At 37.4% G+C, this 25,156-nt stretch overlaps 1 protein-coding gene across 1 annotated transcript in view; it reads right to left on the bottom strand.

Annotated features, from left to right (window-relative positions):
• Gabrb1 (gamma-aminobutyric acid type A receptor subunit beta1) overlaps positions 1–19,805 on the bottom strand; it is a 397,281-nt gene extending 377,476 nt beyond the window's left edge. The window contains exons 1-3 of the mRNA XM_034508743.2: positions 19,575–19,805; positions 19,313–19,404; positions 18,845–18,912 (exon numbers count right to left, since the gene is read on the bottom strand). Coding sequence (XP_034364634.1) covers positions 18,845–18,912; positions 19,313–19,404; positions 19,575–19,654 — 240 coding nt within the window. The 5' untranslated portion in view covers positions 19,655–19,805. The remainder of the gene's footprint in view (positions 1–18,844; positions 18,913–19,312; positions 19,405–19,574) is intronic.
• Positions 19,806–25,156: the final 5,351 nt, after the last annotated feature.

Genomic DNA, 25,156 nt, shown 5'->3' with positions numbered 1-25,156 from the left:
GAAATTGTACATGGGTTCACTGGCTGCTCTGAATGCTAATCTGCAATGGACTCGATAGACTGCCTGAAAGACCTATCGTGTGAAATTAAAAGAGGAAGCTGAAGGATCAAGCACAAAGGTAGAAAGCAACAGACGAAAACAAATATCTGCATAGACAACAAAAGCCAACAAGATCTGTGCCTGTGATGAGTTTAAAACACTGCTCCTGGATTCTTCACTTGACCAGCTCTGGTAAATAAGGCACACTGTGGGATCAGCAGAACTTACACAGACAACAAATTGTGCACGTTCTACTGTGCAAAATTATTTTAAGTTAATGTTCTCCATGTATATTGTGCATGTAGTAAAATCTTTTCTCATTGCACATATGTGTGTGAACAGTAGTAGTAATAGTAATAGATAAATGGTAGACAAGTGACAATATTATGACATGTCCTGGTTAGTTTTTGTCAACTTGACAGAAATAGTCACTTTGGAAAAAAAAAAAAAAAGCTCAATTGAAGAATTGCCTCCATTGGATAAGCTTTGGACAATATCAGTGACCATTTTCTCAATTGCTAATTGGTGTTAAAAGGGCTAGCCTAGTGTGGGTGGTGCCACACTTAGGGTGTGGAGCTGGGCTATATAAAAAGTATCTGAGTGATCCAGAGAGAGAAAGCCAGTAAACAACATTCCTCCAAGGTCCCTGCTTCAGTTCTTGCCTCCAGGTTCCTGGTTGAAGTTTCAGTCCTGGATTTCTTCCATTTTAGACTATAACGTGAAAAAAAAACCTATATCCTACCTCCAGGTTGTTTATGGTCAGTTTTTTATCACGGCAACAAAAAGCAAACCAGGTCAATACATATTTGCCATGCTATACAGTATTTACCCATGAGTTTGCAGAGTAGACAAAGGTTTTGTGGGAAACCAGAATACAAATTATGTCTTACTGCCATAATCATGTCAATAAGCAACCTCAAGTGAAGCTTACAGTGTTAAGTTCTTTATTTCATTTGCTTACTTGAAAAGAAAGAGGTCCAAGCCTATTCAGTTTCTACTGAGAACTGGACCTTCCTTCTCATATTGTGGCTTAGTTGTTTGTTATGTATAACTACATTTGCTACCTTTCTTGAGAATTAAATTAATCAGCCTTACCCCTTCATCATGCTTTGTTAAGAATTCAGTGTTTCCCCAGGGATTGAGGGAAATGTCCAGGGAGTCACTTGTAGTTCTGATTTCTTATTGTTTGCCATGTTCCATGCTGACCCACATATGGAACTCAGAACCACTCCCACAAAGTACTTATATCAATAACAGATTTCTTTGAAGAAATGGAGAAGTAATGGTGCCTTCAGTCATAGCAATAAAAAAAATTAGATCAAGTAATAAAAGCATGCTTGTGGTGTAGGCACTCTAATACTGCAGAATATTTGGTGATAATTTTATCCTCCGTCCTAGTTATTCAACTGTGGGATCTGTCTGCCTTTCCTTTTGGTTTATTCATTTCCATTTCATCCTCCATTTCTTTTATATTATTATGTGCAGAATTTTAGCAATTTACCCATTTTAGCATTATGTCATTTGATATTCCCAAGGATTCCTCTAACTTCTTCTAAATAAAAGGGAAGTTATTGTGTGTTTTGTCCTTTGATGCAACTCAATTGGAAGTCATAGAAACCTCAGTCTTCCCTGGCTTCATCTCTACCAGCCCCAGGATAGGAAGGAACAGCCCTAAAGAGTATATAGTAATAGAAACATATCTTCTTCTGAGATAAAGGAGAAGATTCAAGTGAATTTAGATGTCACTGCTTTTCTACATTCCTCACACAAAGAAACAAGAAAGTTACCAGAAAGAGTATACAAAAAAGTCAGAACCAAAACCCATGGTGAGCAAGTGACAGTGCTTTGCTAGAGGGTAGGCTAACCAATAAAATCCAATCCCTACTATGTTAAGGATAGATGTATGTAGGAAGCCGCGGTTAGCGGTGATACATTCCGCCATTCCAAGATGGCTCAGGCATCCTGTCCTCCCACAAGTAAACAACTGACTACGCAGGTGCAAAGGCAAAAAGTGTGCCAAAAGTCACTGCCCATCCTGGGGCATATTATGGGTATAATGAGTGAACAGCCAATCAGAAGTGAATACTTCACTCTAGGGTGTATTTAAGCAGCACCTCTTCCTGTCTTTCCGCTTCTGCTTATACAAGAATAAAGCCTCATTGTGGTAACCACCCGAACATTGCCTCACATGTCCTTTTCACGGGCGAAGGGGACACAGAAGGGGCTCAGAACAGATGTTAAAGAAAATGAAGCCAGGTCAAGAACTATCCTTGGTGTCTGACTAATGCTGTAATTAGAGTTTGTTTTTCATTTGTTAAAAAGAATATGAGAGGTTAGGAACAGAGTGATAAAGTTGATGTTTGCTTTCAATCAACTTCAGAATGCAAAGGAGAAAATACAAGAAAGACATTCTTTCTCACAGTGACAAAGATCTACATGTAGTAGTCCATTAATAAACAGGCTTTGAAAAAAGATGGTAATCAAGTATCTATAAATTCTATGCATCGACATTATTATTTTTCCTGGGAAAATTTAAATTGCAATTAGTTTTCTACAAACCTTAGAGACTTCTATTTAATAGTGGTGTGTGTGTGTGTGTGTGTGTGTGTGTGTGTGTGTGTGTGTGACAGAGACAGAGAGACCGACAGAGAGAGACAGACAGACAGACAGACAGACAGATTCACCTTTCCTGTGACTGGATAATATGGTATTTCTATTCTACTAAGTCTTCAATAAGATCAGAAGTTAAATGAGTTCAGAAGTTATGAAATAATATACTGGTCTGATGATTTCAATTATGAATGTCATTTTGAAATTACAAATTTTCATACCTCAGTAAAACCCACAATGCATTATGCCTAAAATTATAACTTTCCCTGGAGCTTACTTTGTATTATACCCTCCTCCATCCTTAAGACCTTAGCATATCCTTGAACCAAAGGCAATAGAGTTCTGACATTCCAGAAGCATGTGTGCCAGAACTTGTATGGAATCCATTATCGCGGTGAGTGCATATACACAGCTAAGTGTGTCCTAGATAAAGTGCCAGCTGACACGGAGGACACATTGCAGTCTTCAGCTATGATGGAGAAACACAATGATGTCTATCAGTAAGTATTATATCTTATTTAGCACCAAAAAGAGTAACTGTAAAAGACTGTAATGGCTTTAGCACAGTTGACTGATGTCTCCAATAGCTCAACTCTATATCTTTAAAAATAAATAGCTATATATTTCAAGAAAGTCTTTTGTTCCTCTTCTGAACTATGGTCTGAGACTGAATTCTACTTTATAAATATACTATTCATCTGCAGTAAATTCCTTTTGTCTCTGTAGAATCAAGCTAAACAATTACTCCATTTCTATTGTCATTGTTTCAAGGCAAAATAGAGTTTTTAATGTATATTCTTCTTTTCGGGAATGGAAATAAAACATATTTGCTATAAGTTGCATGAGAATAATAACATGCTATTTTATCATCAGTATACTCTACATTTATAATACAACTTCCCCATTCTGAGAGGACAGTGACAGGATGAATGGGCCTTTACATACCCTTTAGGATTTTTCACATTGTGCACTGTGAATATACATAGAAAGGCTAACTCTTCCTCTTCTGCATCTAGAAATGGTTGGTCTGATTGGCCTCTATATTTTTCCTCATGAAATTGCAGACATGCTTCTCCACTGGTTTGGCTGCTGAGTAGCCCACTTAGAGAACTTTAGTGCAAAGCACTGGTGGAAATCTTGAGTTAAAAAAATAACAACTGATTTAGAATCTTGTATGTCTTTTTCTTGGACTCAAATAAATCACTCACGAAATCAAAACCAACCAGAGAAATGTTCTAGTGTCAAATTTATGGACCACAACATCAATAATACAAAGGTAGAAACATGAATCTGGGCCTTAGAGCATACCCTTCTCCTCCACTAGAGTATTGTTTTTATGTGTTGGGTCAAGAATAGATTAAGAGGGAAAGCATCCCTGGGCCAAAACTGGAGCAAGAACAGTAGGAGCTGTTTTCTAGTTTGGGTTTAATCTATACTCCGAACTTGTGTCTTTGAGGTGGGAATACTTGGCCCTTCGTTTTAGAGAAATTACAAAGGCTCTTGTATTAAAGTAGTATAATTCAGACAAGAGTGGCCTCTGAAATACAAAAGGAACTAGAAGTCTGACTCTAATGTCAGACATGCTAGAGGTTTAAACTCAACTTGTCAAAAATAACCCTTTCTGGACTCTGATCTGTGAAAGGAGAATTTAAATATACCTATTACAGGCCATTCTCATAAAAATTGACAGAAAAGAGGTATCCTGATGTGTGATATGTGGACAAGTTCATCATAGCTAAGCAGCCATTTCTACTCTTAACAATAAAGGCTTTCTTTTTCTTGTCTTAAGTACAAAAGTATGTACAAAGTTGAAGTGACTGTGTCAGCCTTAAATTCAGTAAATCTGATTCAGTCTTCTCTCTGAAACACTTACCAGGCACAGACCCGAGGTCTTCTCTCCATCAGGTCCCCTTGCCATTTTAAGAGTTTAACAACTTCTCTCTCCTCTAACCTAGTTATCCTCAAGCTTAGTAAAATGCTTATGTTATGCCTGAGCTATGTTGAGTGGTATGCACTGTAAGGTTAAAAAAGTTGTTTGTTCCAGAAAGAGGCTGGATTAATGGCTACTCATGTGAGTTCCTAGTCTCTACCTATGAATATGTGAAACTTGTGGAAGAAAATAATCTTCTCTTGTATGTCGTAGTGTATGTGATGAAAATGTGTGCTTTTTAAAAAGATGCTACTTTTCATTTGTAACTATCAACAGAGATGTCAGAACTTGATATTTCTCTATGGGAAGTAATGGTAAAGAAAATCTCTTTCTGTTCTTGCTTTTGCCTTTGTACAGAACTTTTCTGTAAAGCCAAAGAGGGCAGATATAATTATTTTTTCTTCTTCCAAAGCTTTCTAAAGATGAACACTTCCCTGGGTACTCCTAGTAGCTACTTCCAGCATCGTTTCATTACAGTCAAGATGCTCTTCCTTGTGCCCAATCTAATCTTTCCTTTTTCCACCAGGTAATGCTTCTCCCACAAAAGGCATCAAATCCATTTTCTTTTCATACATATAACTAGCCACTGATTCCTCATATCTTGGACACAATAGGTGTGGTGTGACTTAAGTCTGCAAATGGATAAAGTATTTCCATGAAGTTGAAGGCTTTGGCCAAGCTACTTTTTAATGGATGTATGTTTGATTACTATCAAAATAAAAACAATTGCTAACTCATTTCCTCCTGGGATCAATTTTTTTCTAAGTGCTCACCAAAAGTTTGAAACTTCTTTTCTTGAAAGCTTAACTACACCGTGGAATTGTGATATCAAGAGCAGAAAACGGACTACTGTATTATTACTGTATTACCCAAAAATGCTCAATCTTGTCAGAAAACGAACTGATTCAGACTATATAGAAATAAGGCAAATCCTGCAATTTGTAACAGCCTTTACACTACCAACTATAACTTTAACACAGATCCCAGTAAAAAGAAAGTAAATTCATGTTTTATTTGTTCAATTATCTAAAGTCATTATAAAGTTCTCTCAGGATATATTATCCATTCCACCTCATTTTGTTGTTGACATTTATTTGTATATAAACTATTTTAACAGTTCCTGGCATACTGTAAGCTTTTAGCAAGTGGAAAAATGATGATACTGATTACAATAGACTGAATTTGTATCATTCAAAAGTCATAACATGAAGCCCAACATGCAATGTGATGATATTTGGGATATCTTTGGGATGTGATGAAGCCATAACTAAAGAGACCTCACAAATGTTACCAAGAGAAACCATAGGTCATTACTATTCCCATAGGAGAAAACATACTGAGAAAGTGAGAAATTAGTCCTGACATATATGATGCTAAATCTTCTGGTACTGTGATCTTAGACTTTATATATCTCCATACAGGGCATCTTGTTATATTATCTTCCAAGCACTGATAATACAGTTGTGATGTTGAATATTATACTTTAGAATAATCCTACCCAGTCCATAAAATACATACATAGTACAAAGATTTATGTACATTGTCTCATTTAGATTTCAATCATCACTGATAAAAACCACATTTCCCATTTTTCAAGAGAAATCTAGGCTTTAAGCAAAACTTGGCAATGTAAGTCTTGGCTTCTCTAGGACAGTGCTGGCTCAAACATATTGACCCCAAGCAATTTTTAATTGTGTCCACATTATTCTCAGTGATACATATTTGCCTAATAAATTATATGACCACTTTATAGTAAATGCCAATAAAACCGATTCTGTAATAAAAGAGGTACAACTAAAAATTGGTGGTTGACTCTGGGGACTCAGTCCATAAACTAAACCCATGGAAAATCATAGTCCATTTCCCCTGTATATTATAGAGTTCCATAAAATATGAATTTGAGAAAAGTGTAGGGAGATGTACTAATTTAAACTCTGTTTAAGTTTGAAGTGCAGTTTTCTTTTCTAGAGGAAGAACCCAGAGAAAACTCATCAGGAGATAAGAGGGAAGAAATTCAATCCATCCCCACCAGTTCTCACTGCACAGCGTGACAATGAGAAGTACTGTGAATTCCAATAGGACGATAAAATGACATCATAAAACAAAAATACAGTCCATTGTGCCTAATGTGATTTGTTGCGATCCTTGTCCCTAAATGTAAAAGAAAGACATTTATTATAAGCTTTGGAGATAATAATAAACTGCCAGAATTTGATATTTATAGTGCTTTGCTATTTTTACCTATACCAGAGCATATATTTGTACACAATGTGGCTCTCTTGACATTCCCAGCTACCATAAACAGGCAGAACAAATACATTGCTGTTTTACAAAACTAAGAATCAAAGGGATTATTAAAGTCAGGGAAATTATACTTAAGGGTATAAATTGGGATAGAATGTCATTCTGAAATGTTACAGTGATTCAAATCATTACAAATAGAGGGCTAAGGACATTGCTCAGGTAGAGAGTGTATGCTTAGCATACACAAGGCACTAGGCTCAATCTTTGACATCACAAAAATGGTTTAAACAGTGCTTGACAGAAGCACATTGAGTAGGAGATAGTTAAGGGAACTACCAAGTTAGATCAAAAGTGGCTTAACTTGAATAATTGATCTAGTGCACTGCCCAATGACCAATTGATTTAACCATGAGAAAAATAATAATTAAAGCTGCAAAATATTATTGCCTGATCACTCAGTCAGGATGGATGAGATAACACACAAGGAAGCAGAGTGTGGTCTGTTGATTTCACATCAAGGAATACAAAATGCTGGCAGCAAGCAATCCCACAGAAGCAGGAGCATACCTTTAGTGGTCCTAGCCAATTCCTATCAGGTATGACCTCAGGACACTGCTGATTCCAGGGAAAAATTTTTTTCAACTGTGTTGAGCTTCCCTTTTTATTAATACATAATTTTAAAAATCTGTAGCCATGAGCAAATCTGTCCTCACACTCAATCAATACATACTCTGGTATAATTCAGGGATTGAAAACAAAGACCACTTTCGCCTCTCCCATTGCTATTTGTGTCACTCCAGAAAGGAAAGCTGAAGATATCCACGTTAAATCATGACGTTTGAAGGTGGTAGTTTCCGAGTCAGCATGAAATCATAGTGTGTATTTGCCCCTATCTATTTGACCCATATTTTTGACACAAAACTCCAGGAAGTAAAAATGACCAAGATGAATCCCACAGAAGAACTTAGGCAACTCCTCTGCTTGAAGTTATATGGAAAGTCAGGGTGATGTTTATTCAGAAACATAACTCCTTAGGCTATGTCTATGACATACGGCAATGCTTTTGATTACAATAGGAGATGCTATATTGCAACATCCTGAGAGTCATTTCCTTCTACAGTTTCAGAGAAGCACATTTTAAATGCTTGTTTAAACTTGGTTACCACACAAGTTACTGTGAGGGTCCCCCCACCCCAGAAAATCTTGATGATATAAGTGCTGGAGCAAGAACTCTAGCAGTGGGCCAGCAAAGAATTAGCCTGGTTCCCCATATTCCTCTCCAAAATGTTCATACTGCCCCCATTTTCTTTTTCTAAATTTCAAAACTTGTGAAGATCTCTTCTCATCACCTTCGGTACAATTTTTCACTTGGCCAGTATTCACTTTGTAGTGAATATTCTGTCTAAGCTGATGGCCTCAGCTCAGCAATTGGCTTGAACCAAGAACTTTGGGTTTTCACCATGACTGCTTTGAGATGTGGCATATTGTATGTGCAATATTTATGGGAAGGAAATAGACAGGTGGAGATGTCAGAGATTAGAGTCCTTCGTCTGCTCTGAATGTGGTAGTTGCTTTGTTGATAAAAAGCAAAGTTGATACCTTAGAGCAAACATAACTTGTAGCATGAGGGATACAAGTATAGCCAAAATGGTTAGCCAGATTATACATATATATATATATATATATATATATATATATATATATATATGTGTGTGTATACATATATATATGTATATATACATTATACATATACATATATACATATACATATACATGTATATATATATGTGTGTGTATATATATGTGTGTGTGTGTGAGTCTATGTGTATATGTATATATATCTGAATATGTATATACATATGTATATGTATATATCTGTATATGTATACATTTATACACGTATATATATATGTATGTATATATCACATCTATTAAATGTATTTCCTCTGGATTATACAGTTTTTTACTCTACATTTTGTACTTGAGAAAATACTGTCTTTTAAAACCCAAGTTTTCTCATTTAAAAACCTTTTGTGTTTTATTCTTCCCTTTTGTTGTTAATGCCACTCATGCTCTTGTCACCAATCAAATTATTCTTTTTAAATGTCTTAAATGTATCAAGAAATATTAATAGTCCAGGTGGCAGGAAAATGGTAATTGAAAAATTAAAAACAGTGGTTGTTTTTAAAGTGCATTAAAGGTTTTATAAATATATATAAGGATCTTTGTTGTAAAAAATTCTGTATCTGTGATTATGGTAAGGCCTTATGATGAAGCTGTTTCTATAGAAACAGCTCATGATTCATGGTCAACATAAAACAAAAATTACAGATGAAGTTGTAATATATACCAGACAGAGAAACTATTAATTTCTGAATTAAAAAATATAAATGCTATCACACTAATGATTTTTTATGAGAAAAAAATCTTTTACAATCTTAATAAATGTTATCACAAAGTATATAATAGACCAGAAGACTGAGAATATAAAGAATATATTCTGAAATTTCCTGGAGGTTGTATTATAAGGGAAAAATATAAGGCTAAAAATTGTCTTCTATGAATGGTCCTTAATTGATATTGAATTTATGAAGACTTTTAGAACTCCCGATTTTCTCATACGACCCAGACACTTTTTCTCCAGCTGAAATCTCTGTAATGTCTACAGAAATTGCTCTATATATTAAATGTAATTTGTGTGGGATTGAAAGCAGATCTCAATACATTTGCGTAGGAGAGGGGTTACAGGTAGTAGGCGGGAGAAATAATAGCCACTGACATGAGAGAATGTTCCAGGAACAGGTAGGATTTCAAATGATCTGTCTCTATGGAAACAACAAAGCCAGCTTTCTTGACTAGAGAATTGTGTATCATTCCCTATAAAATAATAATTTACGGGGGTTGGGGGGAAGATTCTGTCCCTAGCCACAATGTGTTAGACTAGGAGATGTTATCAAGTCTATTCCCCTTCTTTCACAGTCCCATGTAAAGCCCTTCATGTGGGAGTCAGTGCTTGAAACTTCCATGCATAATCTGCAACAACAAAAGCAAAGCATCTAATGCATCTAATTTGCAACTCACCCCAATTTATGCTAAGGAGGGTCACCCAACACTCATATTAGCTCTCTATACAGGCAGGGATGGAACGGCTAACAGCTATGTAAAACCTCTTTATTTTGATCTATTTCTCTAGTGTTTCTCTTCATCTTTTTTTTTTCTCTGACGTAAACAATGCAATGTATGTATCACCCTTTGCCTTCACATATTTACTGTCTGACACCATCTTATAGGTACAGGGTTGCTGAATTCTTGCTTAAAATCATACCCAAATGCCAGTTCAGATATTTCCATTCCTTTGCAGATCTTCTAGGAGTCACTTTTTAATTTCCTGGCAGGTAAGCTTCCCTTCTCAGGGCACAGTGTCACTCTCCCTTGCCCTGTCTTTATTCTCAGTCTCCTCTCATCACCAGATGCACCGTCTACAACAACTCACACTGCTCTCATGCAATTTCATATCGCAGCACAATGTTCCAGAAAGACTCTGAATCACTTTCAGGATGCAGTGGAGAAGAGAGCAGATGCCGCACAAGTGACTTTCCTACAACTCCCTTCTCCCCTGATCTATAACGACAATTGAAGCAGAATATAAAGATCTCTTCCCTGGGAGAAGTTGATAAGTCTTATGGCCACCTAGGTAAAGAAACATATTGCTAGGTAAAGAAACATATTAAAGTTAACTGCATCCCACTCTCTGTCTTAGCCTAGTACTTTATCCCAACACTCTGATCAACCCACTGGGCCATTGTATTTTGGGGCCCAGGATTTTTCACATTGGGAAATGCTTGATTGTGGACACAATAGGAAGATTCACCAAATAATTAGTTCATTTTACAAAAATCACAACTTCCAGTGTTTTACCTCAATGCACATGTTTTTACTCAATGCACTACCTTAAAATAATACAATGGAGTATCCCATTACTCTGAAAATACGCCACTTCAGAGAGAAGACAATAGTGTTTCTTTACTGGGGTTTCTTTACTGAGAAGAAGGTGTTTCTTAAACCATCACTCATTAAAGAAGCCCAGAGAATACCATGAACTCTAACCTCAGTTAACTAGTCAGTCAATAAATAGTAAATCCCTCAAGTTCTCTCTCTCTCTCTCTCTCTCTCTCTCTCTCTCTCTCTCTCTCTCTCTCTCTCTTCTCCTTTTCCTTTTTAATTGAAAACTTAAAGGGCACTGCATGTATAAAAATTTTTAAGGTAGAACTCCAGAGGAGCATACAAGAGCAGTAATTCCCTGTAAGGCACATCCCTGACCCTTGCTCGATTTGGAAGAGATAATTGTCGATTGGATATCCTGTATACTCTACTGGAAAGAGATGGCATGTAGACAGACAAATATGTTTTTAGAGCAGGTTCTTTTCACACAAGTGAGAATGTTCAATAGTTCTATGATACAGCTTGTATTCACAGCTCAGTCTAATCTCTTGACAATACTCCCTGTGTCCTCTTAATTCTCAAAATAGTGAGTCACCTGTAGTTCCCAGAACACTTCATGCCGTTTCCAGGCAGGGCTGCCTATTCGTATGCTTTCCTCTTGTTCTGAAGGAAGATTCTTCTTTGTGTTTGTAGTCTATCCACAATTGCTAACTACTATTTATCTTCTACATTATTTCTAGGCACAGACCCCCTCGTGATGCCTTGGGTATTATTTTTTTATGCTTCTGGGAGATGCCACTAATATAGGTATCTATCAAATAATCCTTTGCATTGACTGAACATAAGTGTGTATTATCTATTTTCCTTCATACATCAAAAAAAAAAAAAATCACTGAATGTTGGGAACTTGTAGTGTCATTCCCATTCTGGCCTCCATTCAAGACCTGATAAAAGACTCAATGTTTAGTAAGTTTGTGCTGACTAGAAACACCCAAGATCAGGATAGCTATCAATGTTTCAAAAGTCTTCCAAAAGGCAATTTCGCATGTTTCAAAATTATAATGTAAACAACACCCCTGAGCCCCTTATAAGCTATATAATAGACATAAAGCCTATTTTCTGTTCACTAGATTCATTAAATAAATGGTCTTAGAAAAATTCCTTTAAATTTTATACTCAGAATATAATAGCAGTTTACATGGGGCATGTGACTGGCCGAGTGAGGCTTTGGACCTCTTGGTAGGGTATGATGATCGGAACAAGGGTAACTGGCTCATGGTACATAAAAAAATGTATCTTTTCTTTTTCATGTGACCAGCTTTGCCTCCAAGTTATAGCTACTGGTAGGAATCAATTGTTCATAAAGCACTTGTGACAGGTGCTAAGTGACCGATGAAGGAAGGTTCTGCAAACTTCCTGTTCAATAGAGAAAAGTTAAGGGACTCCAGAAAATTCACAATCGGCTAAAAGCAACTGTTCTAAGGTCAGTCCCAGTCTTAGGAAAGATGAATTCAGTTCTCTCTGGGATCATAGAGGAAGGATATACTAATACTGAATCAACTATATACACGTACCAATTTATCTTCCTTTATCCCAAAAAAAGCCATGACATTTGAGCCCATTCCTGAAACTTAAACCATTAGAAACTTTTAAGTTCATTTTACTTCAAAGCATTTTACCTTTCTGTTAAAGTAACATTTCATTTGGGCATGCGTGCTGAAGATGTATCAAGTACATAGGACAACAGTTCTTAACCTAAGGGTCATGGCCCCTCTGGGGGTCATATATAAGATCCTCCATCTCAGATAATACATTAGCATTCATAACAGTAGTAAAATTACAGTTATGAAGTTGCAAAAAATAATTTTATGGTTGCATTCACTTCAACATAAGGAGCTCTATTGAGGGGTCCCAACATTAAGAATGTTAAGAACCACAGGTTTCAGGGAAAGAGTAAGGCAAAAAGCACCAGAAATGTTCAGAAGCGACACTGAAATTTAGCTCAAGCAAACACCCAGCTTCTACTGCTTATGCCTCAGTCACTGCTCAGAAAGATTTTAGGAAAATTGAATAAGAACTTCCAGATATCTAGGTCTTGAAGAAATACATACATACATACATACATACATACATACACACATACATACACAAACAGACAAACAAAACCCATTTACTTCTGTTCCATAGCAAGTATTGAAATGTATGAGTTTGGTATCAGCAGAACAATATCGCCAGCATGAGAAACATGGATAGCATCAGATTAGAAATACCTACAACAACAACAACAAAAAAAAAAAAAAAAAAAAAAAAAAAAAAAAAAAAAAAAAGAAAGAAAGAAAAAGAAAAAAAGAAAAAAGAAAAGAAATACCTACAACACAGTTTTTATCTCAGTATTCAACACAATATAAACAAAGCATCAATCAGGTCTCCTTTGAGGACCATTGATCAGAGTCTCTTGTTGCTGTCTTTGTAAATGTATTAAGGAAGACAAGGTTGAACGATGATCTCATGACTGGTTAAACAGTGCTTCCTGACAATGCCCCACATCACACTCTATCACTTCTGAAGCCCTCCCAAGAGGCTACCACTCTGGAGCACTCTGGAGCAGCCCAGAAAAGGCTTGCTGATCGACTTTCTGACCAGGATAATGGGATGGAACAAGACAGAATCTAACAGTAGAATAAAATGAAATAATTCTTGATCTGGCACAGTCTAAATTCCTTGAGAACAGAAATTTTAGGGTATTTGAACTTAGAAGGCTTTAGCAGGTCCATGATTTGCTTCCCTTTTCAGCATAACTTGCTAAATCCAAGAGAAGACAAAGTCTACACTCAAGTTCCCAAATTAAATACAAGGAACACTTTAAACATTTAAGGTTTACTAGATTGGCAATTTAAGCAGATGCAGCCTGCTTTCAGGTTTTAAGACTGGTCTCATGTATCTCAGTGTGACCTGATCTTGCTTTGAACCCAAACATCTGATCCTCCTGCCTTCACCACCTTATTTCTGGTATTGTAGACATGTGCCACCACTATCAGGTTTTGCAGTACCATGGAACCAAAACTGTATCCTATACACCAGGCAATCACTCTATCAATCTAGCCATGAGCTACATCCCCAAGTCCTGGTTTTAAACTTTGACTTTTTCATGTACTAGCTCTGTAGCTTTGGAGTTTGTTTTTGAATTTCTCTCTTCCTATATTTTTCCATGTCTCAGCTTAATTTTTTCAACATATAGTAAAAAATGATAATTCTATACCCTTAAATCAGAGTGCAATAAGCAATTAATTTAATATTTGTAAGAGGCATATTCTACATAGGTGTATTAGTCAATAAATATTTATTTTCACTATCTTACAAACTTTAATGCTCAATATGTTCTTGTAAACCTCAAATTGCTAACTTTAATATATGAACTCCAACATTTTAATATCTAGATGGTTTAGTTTTAATGCGATTTGAGCATAAAATGCCTGTTATCTCCAAACAGACAAAGTAAACTCTTTCGCTCTCAGATAGTATATTCTAGTGCAGAAACTAAAAGAGGGTCCCTGTTGAGTTCTCAGGTAAAAGAAAGGGATGTTTATGTATTTATTTATTGGAGTGTGTTCCAGCTTTTAATTGGTACTGACTGATCGCTCGATCTCCAAAGGAAACTTTATTATAACCCAAGAGAATTTATTGAAAGCAGCAAGAATTCCTTTGGGATGTTTTTAACACGCCCATCGCTGGCTGCTTGGTAAGGAAAAAACAATTTCAGTGTTCTGTATTGGGAAGAGTAAAAATAAAGTGTAAGGGGAACTCTGTAAGGGGAAAGGGTGTTATTGTTAGCTATTGTGGCCAGCAATGTTTTTCTCTCCACTTAGCACTAGCCGAGTAACAAGTATCGATACAGGAAGACATCAGGTTCCACTAGACCACATCCCCAGGTTTATCTTTAATTAAGAACTAATCTTCCCTTTGAGCCCAGCCACCTATTAGATTACTTAGAAAGTATCTTCCTAGAAAAAAATAAAAGAAAAAAAGGAAAAGAGTTCACTTTTACAGATAATAGAATCATACTCTTCAGCTTTGATATTCAAAGTGCTGTCTGAAGAGCAGCAGTTGGCATTTTGAAGGAGGACTAGAATATATCAACCCCCTGCTTCCAATCCCAAACCTCAGATTCAGAATTTGCATCTTGTAAACCTCACAGTGATTGAGGTATGATTTTAAGATTGAGAAGCTAAGGCATAGAGGAAGGAGGATTATTGCAGAAAGAAATCCTGATGGTTTCTGTTCTTGAGCCAACTGAAGAATGTACCAAGAACCTATGGAATCTAATATTAAAGTAGCAACATCAGGGAATATAAATGGATATCTGTTCAGTTTAATTTGTTTCTATGCACCATATATATATATCTCATCTCCGTCAATGTGGATGCTGTTTGTGATTCCTGCAAAATCATTCATTTCTGCACCTTCAGAAAAGTGAACACAGGAGAGAGGCCACCTCCTGCAAGCAATGGCTTGTTCTGTGCCCGAGCCTGAGGCAGAGCTCTGCAAGTATAGTCTTCTGCGTGTGGACACTAAGCCATCCTATCTTTATCTTGAGGAAAGAAATTGTATTTGGAGTTGCTTCTTTGTGATCGCACCTGGTTCTTGCAGGAGAAGGGACAGTTTGCTATGGAAATCAGAACGGGAAAGCTTAGTGCCTTGGTTGTTTATAGTCAACATCACCATTAACCAAGATGCTACTCAAGGAGAAAATTTCTCTCTGGTACTGGCTCTTCTACTGAGCAGATGGGAGTTATTTTATGAGTAATTGCTAGGAACCCATCCCTCCTTTCATTCTTCCTGCCTCAGTTGTGTGCCTCTGTGTGTGTGTGTGTGTGTGTGTGTGTGTGTGTGTGTGTGTAGCATTTTATAGAAATTCTAAAACTAAAAAGATTTAAAGTGTTTAATATACAATAAATGGGAAACTGGCAATTTTTTCTATATAAAAGTTTAAAAGACAGTAGCACTATATGGTTACATCACCACAAAGTCTATAATGAGAAAAAAAAACCCTTTCTTTTAGAAACATTAATTAAAACCTTAAAAGAAAAATATTGCTTTTAATTATATATAATGTGTGTGTGTGTGTTTCTACATTAGAATTATTCTCTAAAGGTTAATTCATTGCTCAGAATGAACAACTTATATACTTAAATCTAACTAACGTTACTTAGAAAGTAGTCTTGGTATGATATTAGCCTTCAAAATGGTTAATATTATAAACAGATTTTGAAATATATTTTACTTAGACTAGCACAAAAGGGACAAAAATTAACAGGACCCTAGTTCTCTAACCCATTAATTTAATGCATAATTATTATGCCATGTTCCTGGCCATAGAATGGGTTGTAACAATAATGACCAAAGATGTGAACATTAATTAGCAATGTTGCAATAATGGATTTAACCAGCATTTCATTAACTACTAGTTGTGTTATTTTATTATCAATTCTTATTTTGTTTTCAATTTGTAGACATTTTCCAATCACATGTAAATTAGTGTCCATCAAGGTACAAAAGCATGCTTAAAAACAAGCTAAAACTCCTATTTCCCATAGACCCTCAGTTCTACTTATAGTGTCCAAAGCATGTTGCAGAGAATTCTCTTCTTGGTAAGGGGTTAGGGTAGGACTAACGATCCCTGTTCTGTACATAGCATCCTTTCAACTTTTCAAAAGAAAAACTCTCTGAATTTCCATTGTCCTTAGTTATTTCCAGTGTGTTCATTTCAGCACTTTGTCATAGATGAACCACGAAATTAAACCTGAGTCTTGTCAGTAGCTCTCATTAAAAGGGAAAGAATACACAAAGTAGGGTTTCTAATTTTGCAGCTTTCAGTAGTCACTATTTGTCTATGTCTCTGATGTCACAATGAAACACAATGAGCATTTGGGTAAAGAGCATTATCAGAGGCTTATCTATGAATAACTATTTAAAGAACAAACAAGTGCAGGTGTCATGGAGTAGTGAGCAAACAGACTGTATTTTTCAGTCATTAGAGGGTGGTGTATGCTACATTTATACGTGGCCCTTCTCTGCTTGGATATGAATTCATTTCAATGACGAGGCACAGCTTCTTGTTGTACAGCTCATATATTCAATATATAAAAGAATATATTTTATAATATAGTTAAAAGAATGCAAAAAAATTTACATAGATTGTGTGAGAATGCCTGTGTATGTGCTGCACACACATGTGCTGCACACACATGTGCATGCATGCACATCTGTATTTGGTGTTGGGAGTTCACCTTAGGGCCTTGCAGTTCTGGAAATCTAAGTACCCTAACACCGTGACATAGACCACTGACAGAGGTACAATTTGCCTTCTGAGATCTCTGAATTCCCTCTATCATAAATGATCTACGGAGATATTTACAAGATGCCATATAAATGACCGAACAGGAAAACGTTATCATAATGTGTCTGCATTGACACTAATTGTTAAGGTAATACATTGTCCAATGTATCCGGTTGCATTTACAGTCATGGGCCATGGTTTTGTATGCACATCTTATGATGCTCTTCTCAATGTTTGTAAATAGCTGCTTTGTGGCAATAGCATGCATGTAAACAGAGTATTAGTGTCTTAAATGTCTTTGCTTAGTTAAAAAAATCCACTTTTTAAAATAAAATTTGAAAAATTGATTTCTTTTTTCAATGTAGTAGTCGAAAAAATACTTGAAAATATTTGACACAATCTGAGACATAAAATAGCACTTTAAATAAGCCATTTAAGACAGTGAACGCTTCTTCTCTGTCCCCCCCACCACACATTTTATCCTTATACCACCCATTGAAGGATCTATGAATGTATTTATTGCTTCCTGACATAATCTAAACAATGGAAAGGAAAATTCTTAAACCTTAGCATATTGCAATAAAAAAAAATGCCCCACGAGGAATGGAACGAACAACAGTAACTGTTGCGGACAGAAAAATCCCAAAGAACCCCAGTTCCTCAGCAGATTTAAATTTCTGTTGCTGGAATTATTTCCCTTTCGGGAGCGGAATAAAAATGGCATTTTGCTCCTGTCAATCTAGCTAGCTGTTCCCTGGGTGCTGGGTTCTAGAAAAGTAACAGGCACTTCCTTCTCCTCAGGAACTCTAACAACTAGAAAAGGGCTTCCCAGGGTGAAAGAAAACAACCAACAGAAGAGGTTGCCCTGATTTGAATCCCTTTGCCACAGCCCCAGAGAAAAGACATGCTATGAAGATGAGCAGAGGGGGAAGGAAGGAATGTGGTAAAGTGTAGATCCCTTAAAATTAATGAGTATGATAATCCAGCCTCCCCCCAGTCCTGTTAATCATCAGATCTGTATTTTTCTGCTCAGGTTTCTAGGATAAAGCAATGCCACAAGACTCGGCTGATTCCCCTCCAACTTAAAACTTGCCAGCTTCAGGAAGACAAACACATGAACCCTCGCATGGGTCCAGAATGCCTAGAAACAAGCTTGGGCACTTCTCCTGTTAGCAATTCTGAACTGTGTCATCTCAGCCTGTTGCTCTTGCCACACACTGCGCTGGATTCTGTGGTAGTGAGGGGACACTTGTGAGCTCTGCCAGCCTAGTGGTTGAGCTGGGTGGGTTGGGGCTTTCAGGTTGCTGGAGCTGCGGAGATTTGGGGGGGGGGGGGCTTGCCTGGCCACAGCTGGCTGCGAACTCCTGGTTTGGGGAGACCCCAGTGTACGCCACCTGGCCGCCGGCAGATGGTGCCCTGCACATCCCGACAGTCAGGGAGACCCGGCTAAAGTAAGGCTCAGACTCCGCCCCAGCCAATCCACCGGCGCAACAGTCCCCCTTCCTTCCCAAAATAGTGCGGAGTACGTCTCCTTCGGAGCACTGCAGTAGCCTGTGTGTGTCGAAAATACAAACTATGGGGAGACCGACAGTGTGTGTACTGGAGTGGGGCGTACGCGTGGAGTGGGACCCTGGGGACCAGGGCCGAGGTGACCACCAATGAAAAGCAGAGGACAGGGACAGGTTCATTTCGCATCTGCGTAAGCTCGGCCCGGCCGCCAAGCCCATGGGGAGGCCACTCACCATATTCACTTCCGAGACCATGTCTATGCTGGCGACATCGATCCGCATCCCGACGTCCACTGGGGGCCCTGCCGGGGAGGTGGACCACAGCAAAGACAGTCTTTGAGTGGCAGGGAGCTGAGGGACATTGGGGGCTTCCCAGATCTTATTACAGACTGACCAGGCTCCCTCCCTCCCCCTTTTCCGTTGTAGGGGACAGCCCAAGAAAACAGGTGTGGGCACACGCGTGATGCAGTGACAGTGCAGAGGGTGTGTCGGCTTGAGGAGAGGGACAGCTCAGCCTGAGGATACGTCCACCTGAGATTGGGTATAGTGTGTGTGTGTGTGTGTGTGTGTGTGTGTGTGCGCGCAGGGCGTAGTATTGCATGTTTAAAGAAACGGTAGAATGGGGAAGGAGGCATTATATCTGAAAGAAAAGGTGAACTAGGGATGGGTTACAGGTTGAAAAAAAAAATGAAGAAGCTTTACCTCCAAAGTCCGGCCGCAAGCGAATGTCATATCCTTTGAGCAGTCGGTCCACTGTCTCTTTCACGTATGACATGTTGCTAGGTTCATTGGAGCTGAAGGGAAGAAGTAGAGACCGTATTCAGAATGATCACAAACAGACATAAAAAAGACCCAGGCACACCTACCACCAAATAACAAGATGCATGATCCAGCAGGCATGGGGGAAAAAAAGAAAAACACCAAAGGGAGAGAAAAAAGAGAGAGATTGAAGCAGGCAGCTCACCTGTGTGCACAACAAACCATGGCAACCATCACAGGAAAAGAGAGAAGCCCCAAACTCTCTCGATTTTGTACTGTCCACATTACTAACTCTGATGAAAGAATTGTCTTTTCTGCGAAGATTCAAGGAATGCAACTTAGTCGGCGGCTGGGCAGTAATTCCCGAATGGACCTGCGCATGCGCAGAGGGTACTCACTACCAAAAGACACCTTGTGCCTTGCAAACAATATTCCTAGTGGAACAGGCAACAGATTTCAATCACTTTAAAGTTCCTGTCTGAGGTGCTCCGCGTTCTCCGGGTAGTCGAATACAACCTGCTGTCTCTATGCAAAGAAGCCAACGTGCCTGCCTGTGTGTGCCCAGTTTTCCTGCGCTGTGGTTTGCTGCGTTCTTTTCCCTCCTGTCCTAAGCTTGATTTTTTTTTCTTTTTCCTTTTCTTTTCTTTCTTTTTTCTTTTTTTTTCTTTTAAACTGAGCTTTCAGTGATCTGGCTAAGGCTGTCTGTGATTGGCATCTTTTGTTGACAGTTTTAGAGGTCCTAGAACAAGAAGTCTGGAGGTGGTTCTCTGGTTGCCTGTAGAAGGGGTGGGGGTGGGGGGAAGTGCTGAAGAGGGGAGTGGGCAGCAACAGCCCGGAAAAGGAGTGGGGGTTGGGGGTGGGTTTAGCCGGCAGGGAGGGTTTGGGAATCTGCTAATCTCATCCTCTTCTGAGGTAACCAGGGCAGCAGCAGGCTTGCTGTAGTGCTTGTTGGGGTTAGGAGAGCGAGAGCTGACTAACTTTTAAATGTACGCTGTACCTTTCTTCATCTCCATCAGTAGATTTGGAATGGGAAGTGAAGGAAAGAAGGATGGGGCAACCCTGGCAGCGAATCGAATCTCTTTTTCCATGACCTTTGCTGGCAAATCTTGTAGTTTTTAGTAGCCCAAGCTTCTTATTATACCTGCCAGTATGCTAACTCCTGTTGGTAATCCCTAAATAGAACACTGAACACCCTAGGTGTAACATGCATTATGCAGCTCAAGAGAAACCAATCTCCTTTGAAATAAAGAGAAGTTAGTAAATGAAATTCAGTAAGTATCACTAAAACATCTTAGGTGGTTGGAGACTCCGGAATAGGCTCATGTCCTTTGTTAAATAGCATGTATCAAGTTTTCCTTTGATGCTAGGTATTCTAAAACTTAGAGTAAACTTAAGAGTGTTTCTAGCCTACAGAAATTCACAAACTCCTTACAAACATAAGCAAAAAGAAAAAGAAATCACTTGATCCTTATATTGTCTGTGTAGACTGCAGAATTATTATCATACCAAGAAGCATCAGAAATTATCTTAGAGGAGGAGAAAATAGACGGAATGGAAAGCTTTTGCCTGGTGAGGCAGGGGAATTCTTCTTGAGGGAAAACAGTATGTACTGAATCTTATAGAATAGAAAACTTATTTGTATAACTGTGTGCAGAAGAGATCTATCATAGAGAGGGGAAAGAAGAAGTTGACGGTGGGTGATAGGACGTCGAAAAAAGTTGAGGAGATCATTTAGACTTCAGGGAGACACTGAAAATTTAAGCAAGGATGGCCAGAGTTGGATTTTAGAGTAAAAAAAAATTCAATAATGAGGAGACTGCTTTAGACCACGGAAACCAGTAGTTCAAGTCACACTGCTGATAAGTAGTGGTATACATACTTTAACCTAGAATCCTTGGGCAATGCTACTCTTTGCATTATATAGCACAGACCATAAAAGCAAGAATTAGGTAAGGGAAACAAGAAGACAAGGAGGTTACTGCAGAAGGAAAGAAAATAAGATACTGTTTAGTTTGGAGAGAAGTAACAGGCACAGTCTCCCTAAAGTATACTAGAGACATCAACAGATTGCAAGAGTTATGAGCTAGGTACATGTGAGTGAATGCTCCTTTAAAAAATGGTACAATCATTTCAACATGTACTGAATTGAACATTCTAAGAAGAGGGAAAAAAGTGTAGTAACATTAATTTCATATTATATTTGAGCACCATAAAATCCTCAACTGTCAACATTAAGTCTCAGATTCCTTAAGTCTGCTTGAAAGGATGTCAATTTGTTTTCAAAACATATACGGATCTTCTTTTAATGGGTAAAAGAGAAGATTTATTCACATCTCAAAGCTCTGCTGAAACAGGAAATCTCTGTTCTATCCAACTCTGCAAAAGCCACACTGCGGGACACAAGCCACTTACAGGTTTACCACAGTCCTTAGCTGTGGATTTATTCCTTAGATGTTTACTGAACATGTAGTAGGTGCCAGCCTGTGTGCTGGGAGCTGATGGTATAGCAGTAAATAAAACAGTGTTCAATTTCCCTTCTCACCTGTGGAGGTTATACACATACGCAAGTCAGAAAAGAAAACATTTGTTTGCTGCTCACTGTGGCTGTTCAATGACTATAAAATCCCAAAATCCTTTTTGGGTAGAAAGCATCACTCCTTTAGCAAGCTCTGCTTAACAGCCTGGAGTCACCCTAGAGTCAAGGTGTGAGTTTGGATACTTTAACCCTAGTGTTAAGCATGCTGCTGCCAGATCAATCCTACTGGATTTTGCTTTGAAATTATACTTTCTGCTTGAATAAAAGGACAGTTTAAGAAATCATGTGATAGTTTTTTTTTTTCATTTTTGTTAACATGTGTCAATGGTATAAATTAAGTCTTATCATAACATTTCATGTGATAGCCACCACGTATCACTGGAATGCTACTGAAAATGGAACCTAGTTTATCTTAGTCCGTTATGTATGAGGAGGGTCTCTGGGAAAATAGTTTCCCAGACCTTCACACTCTGGCAATTGTCTGCTTTCCTGAGTAGTTTGCATCTTAAACACAATAAGTATCTTTATATTTAAAGCCCATTAAATCTCCTACTTGTTTTTTGATCACTGGGCATGTAAGAATCATACATACAGCTTAGCTTTAATCATTATGCAAGATGTTAATGACCTGCATTTTGATACATTGCATTTCTCCTTGATGTTTTAGGAGTCTAAATTTAATCTCCCCTCTTCACACTTTACTAATTTAAAAACAGATATGTTGCACTGAATATATAGAGTTTGTAAGTTGTCTTGGAACTGCGAAATAAATAAACCTTAAAAACTAAAAAGAAATAAGTTAATAATTGATCCAGATGCTTTGGGGATTTTTTTTTCCCCTCACAGCCTGAAAAAAGGCAACACTTTCTTCTCTTGTGAAGTCGCTTTTTTCTTCCCAACACCTTTTTCTCCCTTCAGAGCTCAACCCAATTAAAAAAAAAATCTGTCTCTGAAGCCCCGAAGGCCATTGACAAGCCCAATTCTATTTCCTTTTGTCCAACTTCTTAGAAGAAAATGGATGAACCTTAAAAATTAGCATCCAAATTAAAATAAAGGTAATTAAAACATATTCACAAAACATTAACAAATATTCTTAATATTTCTTTAGACAAACAATAACAAGGAAACATAAGAAAAACTATTATATTACAGTGACTTCAAATGGATCAAATAGATCTGAAAAAGCTGAAAAAAAAGGAAGAAAAGAAAATAGAGAGAGAGGAGGAGAATGTAAAAACTGAAAATTGTAACATTTTATCTATGCTATAAAGAACAAACAAGTTAAATAAAAATTCCTGCAATTCAAATAGAAATTGAAAATGAAGTTCTAAAGTTTAAATGCAATAGTGGGAGGTCAGAATAAGCCAAGACAAATTTGGATGTAGATAGATAGATAGATAGATAGATAGATAGATAGATAGATAGATAGACAAATTAAATAGAGTTGGGGAAATTTATTTTTAGGATATCAAAATATATTTAACCTATAAAATATTAATAGTCTGTTGTTTGAGTCTTGTGTAAAGATAAGAAAAACTAGCACAAGCACATATAAAAGCTTGAGGAATGGTCTGATAAAGCATAAAAGGTTAAATACAATGGAAGTCTATAAAGAAATTTATTATTCATAAAAGAATATTTTACTTTGTTACATATACAAAATTTTAAGACAGAGATAAAAAATAAAAGATAAAATGCAAAACTTCAGAATGTTATAAAAGCTGAGTAGAATCTACTTTTCATCTTGTTTCATAAAATGAAGTTTAGTGGAAAGGGGCTGTAGAGATGGCTTTTTATTGACTGCTCTTCCAGGGGACTTGAGTTGAATTCCCAGCAACCACATGGCAGCTCACAACCATCTGTAGTGAGATCCAATGCCCTCTTCTAGTGTGACTGAAGATATCTATAGCATACTCATACAAATAAACTTTAAAAACAAGTTTAGTGTGTAGTATCATCTGAACAACAAAATATTACAATCGGGATTTTTTGATGTCTGGTGGATATTTTTTTGTGTTTAACATAAAGGCTTCATGTTTACTCATTTCCCCATGTTTCCTGAGTGTGTGTGTAGGGAGGATGTGGTTTGAAATTATACAAAATTAAACAACAAAACAGTAAAAACATCCAAGCAACCAATATAATATATAACATGAAGGTAATACTGGGGAAGAATATTTATTCTTTCTTCATGTGGCCCTAAAGTGTAAAGAAGATGACTTGACAGAGCTAAATTCTTCCTTTAGACATTGTAACACACTGAAATGTGACCTGGGAAGGGACTAAGCCAGATGAGAAACATCACCAAAGGTTTTAAAATTGAGGGTGTTGGCAGTAAGTAGAAGTAATTGATGGAGCTTTGAAGAGAAGCTGTATTTCCAGTAGAGGCAGGTATGTTCAGTGAAGGACTGTGAGAGGTCGGTGATGAGAAATAACACACTCACCCATGTGTTGTTGACCCTGAACCCTGAGCCTGTGTGATACAGACTGCTGGTTGGCATGCCAACCAAGCCCTTGGATTTTCTCCTTCTGCCTCAATATGCATCTCAAATACACATTTCCAATTTCTTATCATTTCTATCTGGGTGCTGTCTAAATTCTTTCTTTTTTTTTTTTTTTAAATAGAGAATTAATCTACACATTTGTACTGGTCCCTGAAATGATACAGCAAAAGTGTTACTACTTGAAGAATTACCTAGTTGTTTTGGGGGGTATAAATTCAAAACTAAGAAACCATTCTTTCTTTGGAAGTTAAAGAAAAATGATCAAACATTTCAAATAGCACTGCATTTTCTTCAGTCATGTGCCATTTTCTTAATAACATATTAATACTGAATACACATTGGATAAAGGATTTGGTGAGTTGCCTTTCTTGGATTTGCAAATGTATTAAGCATGGGCATAGAAAGGTTTAAAATTTTCCTTATAAAGGTAAATGCTATTTAATATGAACTCTCAAATAAAAATGTTGATATGTAATGAAAGGTCACCAAGAAATAAAGACAGTGACCACAAAGAAAAGGAAATAAATGTCAAAAAATAAAAACCTAGTCATTACAGACAAGCAAGACTACTTCAAAGTGAGCATGATTGAGTTCGAGAATGCATAATAAAGAGCAAACATTTCAGGGAGCAGACGTGCACAAAACAGACAGGAGTCAATGACACTGAAATGCAATGCAAAGTTTGACAGAAAAATTCCATATAGAAAGTAAAGGGTGTAATCACAGAGAGTATTAGTAAGCTAGATA

This window comes from Arvicanthis niloticus, chromosome 7 (assembly GCF_011762505.2).
Source record: "Arvicanthis niloticus isolate mArvNil1 chromosome 7, mArvNil1.pat.X, whole genome shotgun sequence".
NCBI classification, from domain to species: Eukaryota; Metazoa; Chordata; class Mammalia; order Rodentia; family Muridae; genus Arvicanthis; species Arvicanthis niloticus.
Note: the sequence above shows the minus strand (reverse complement) of the source record. Positions and strands in the feature narration are given on the sequence as shown.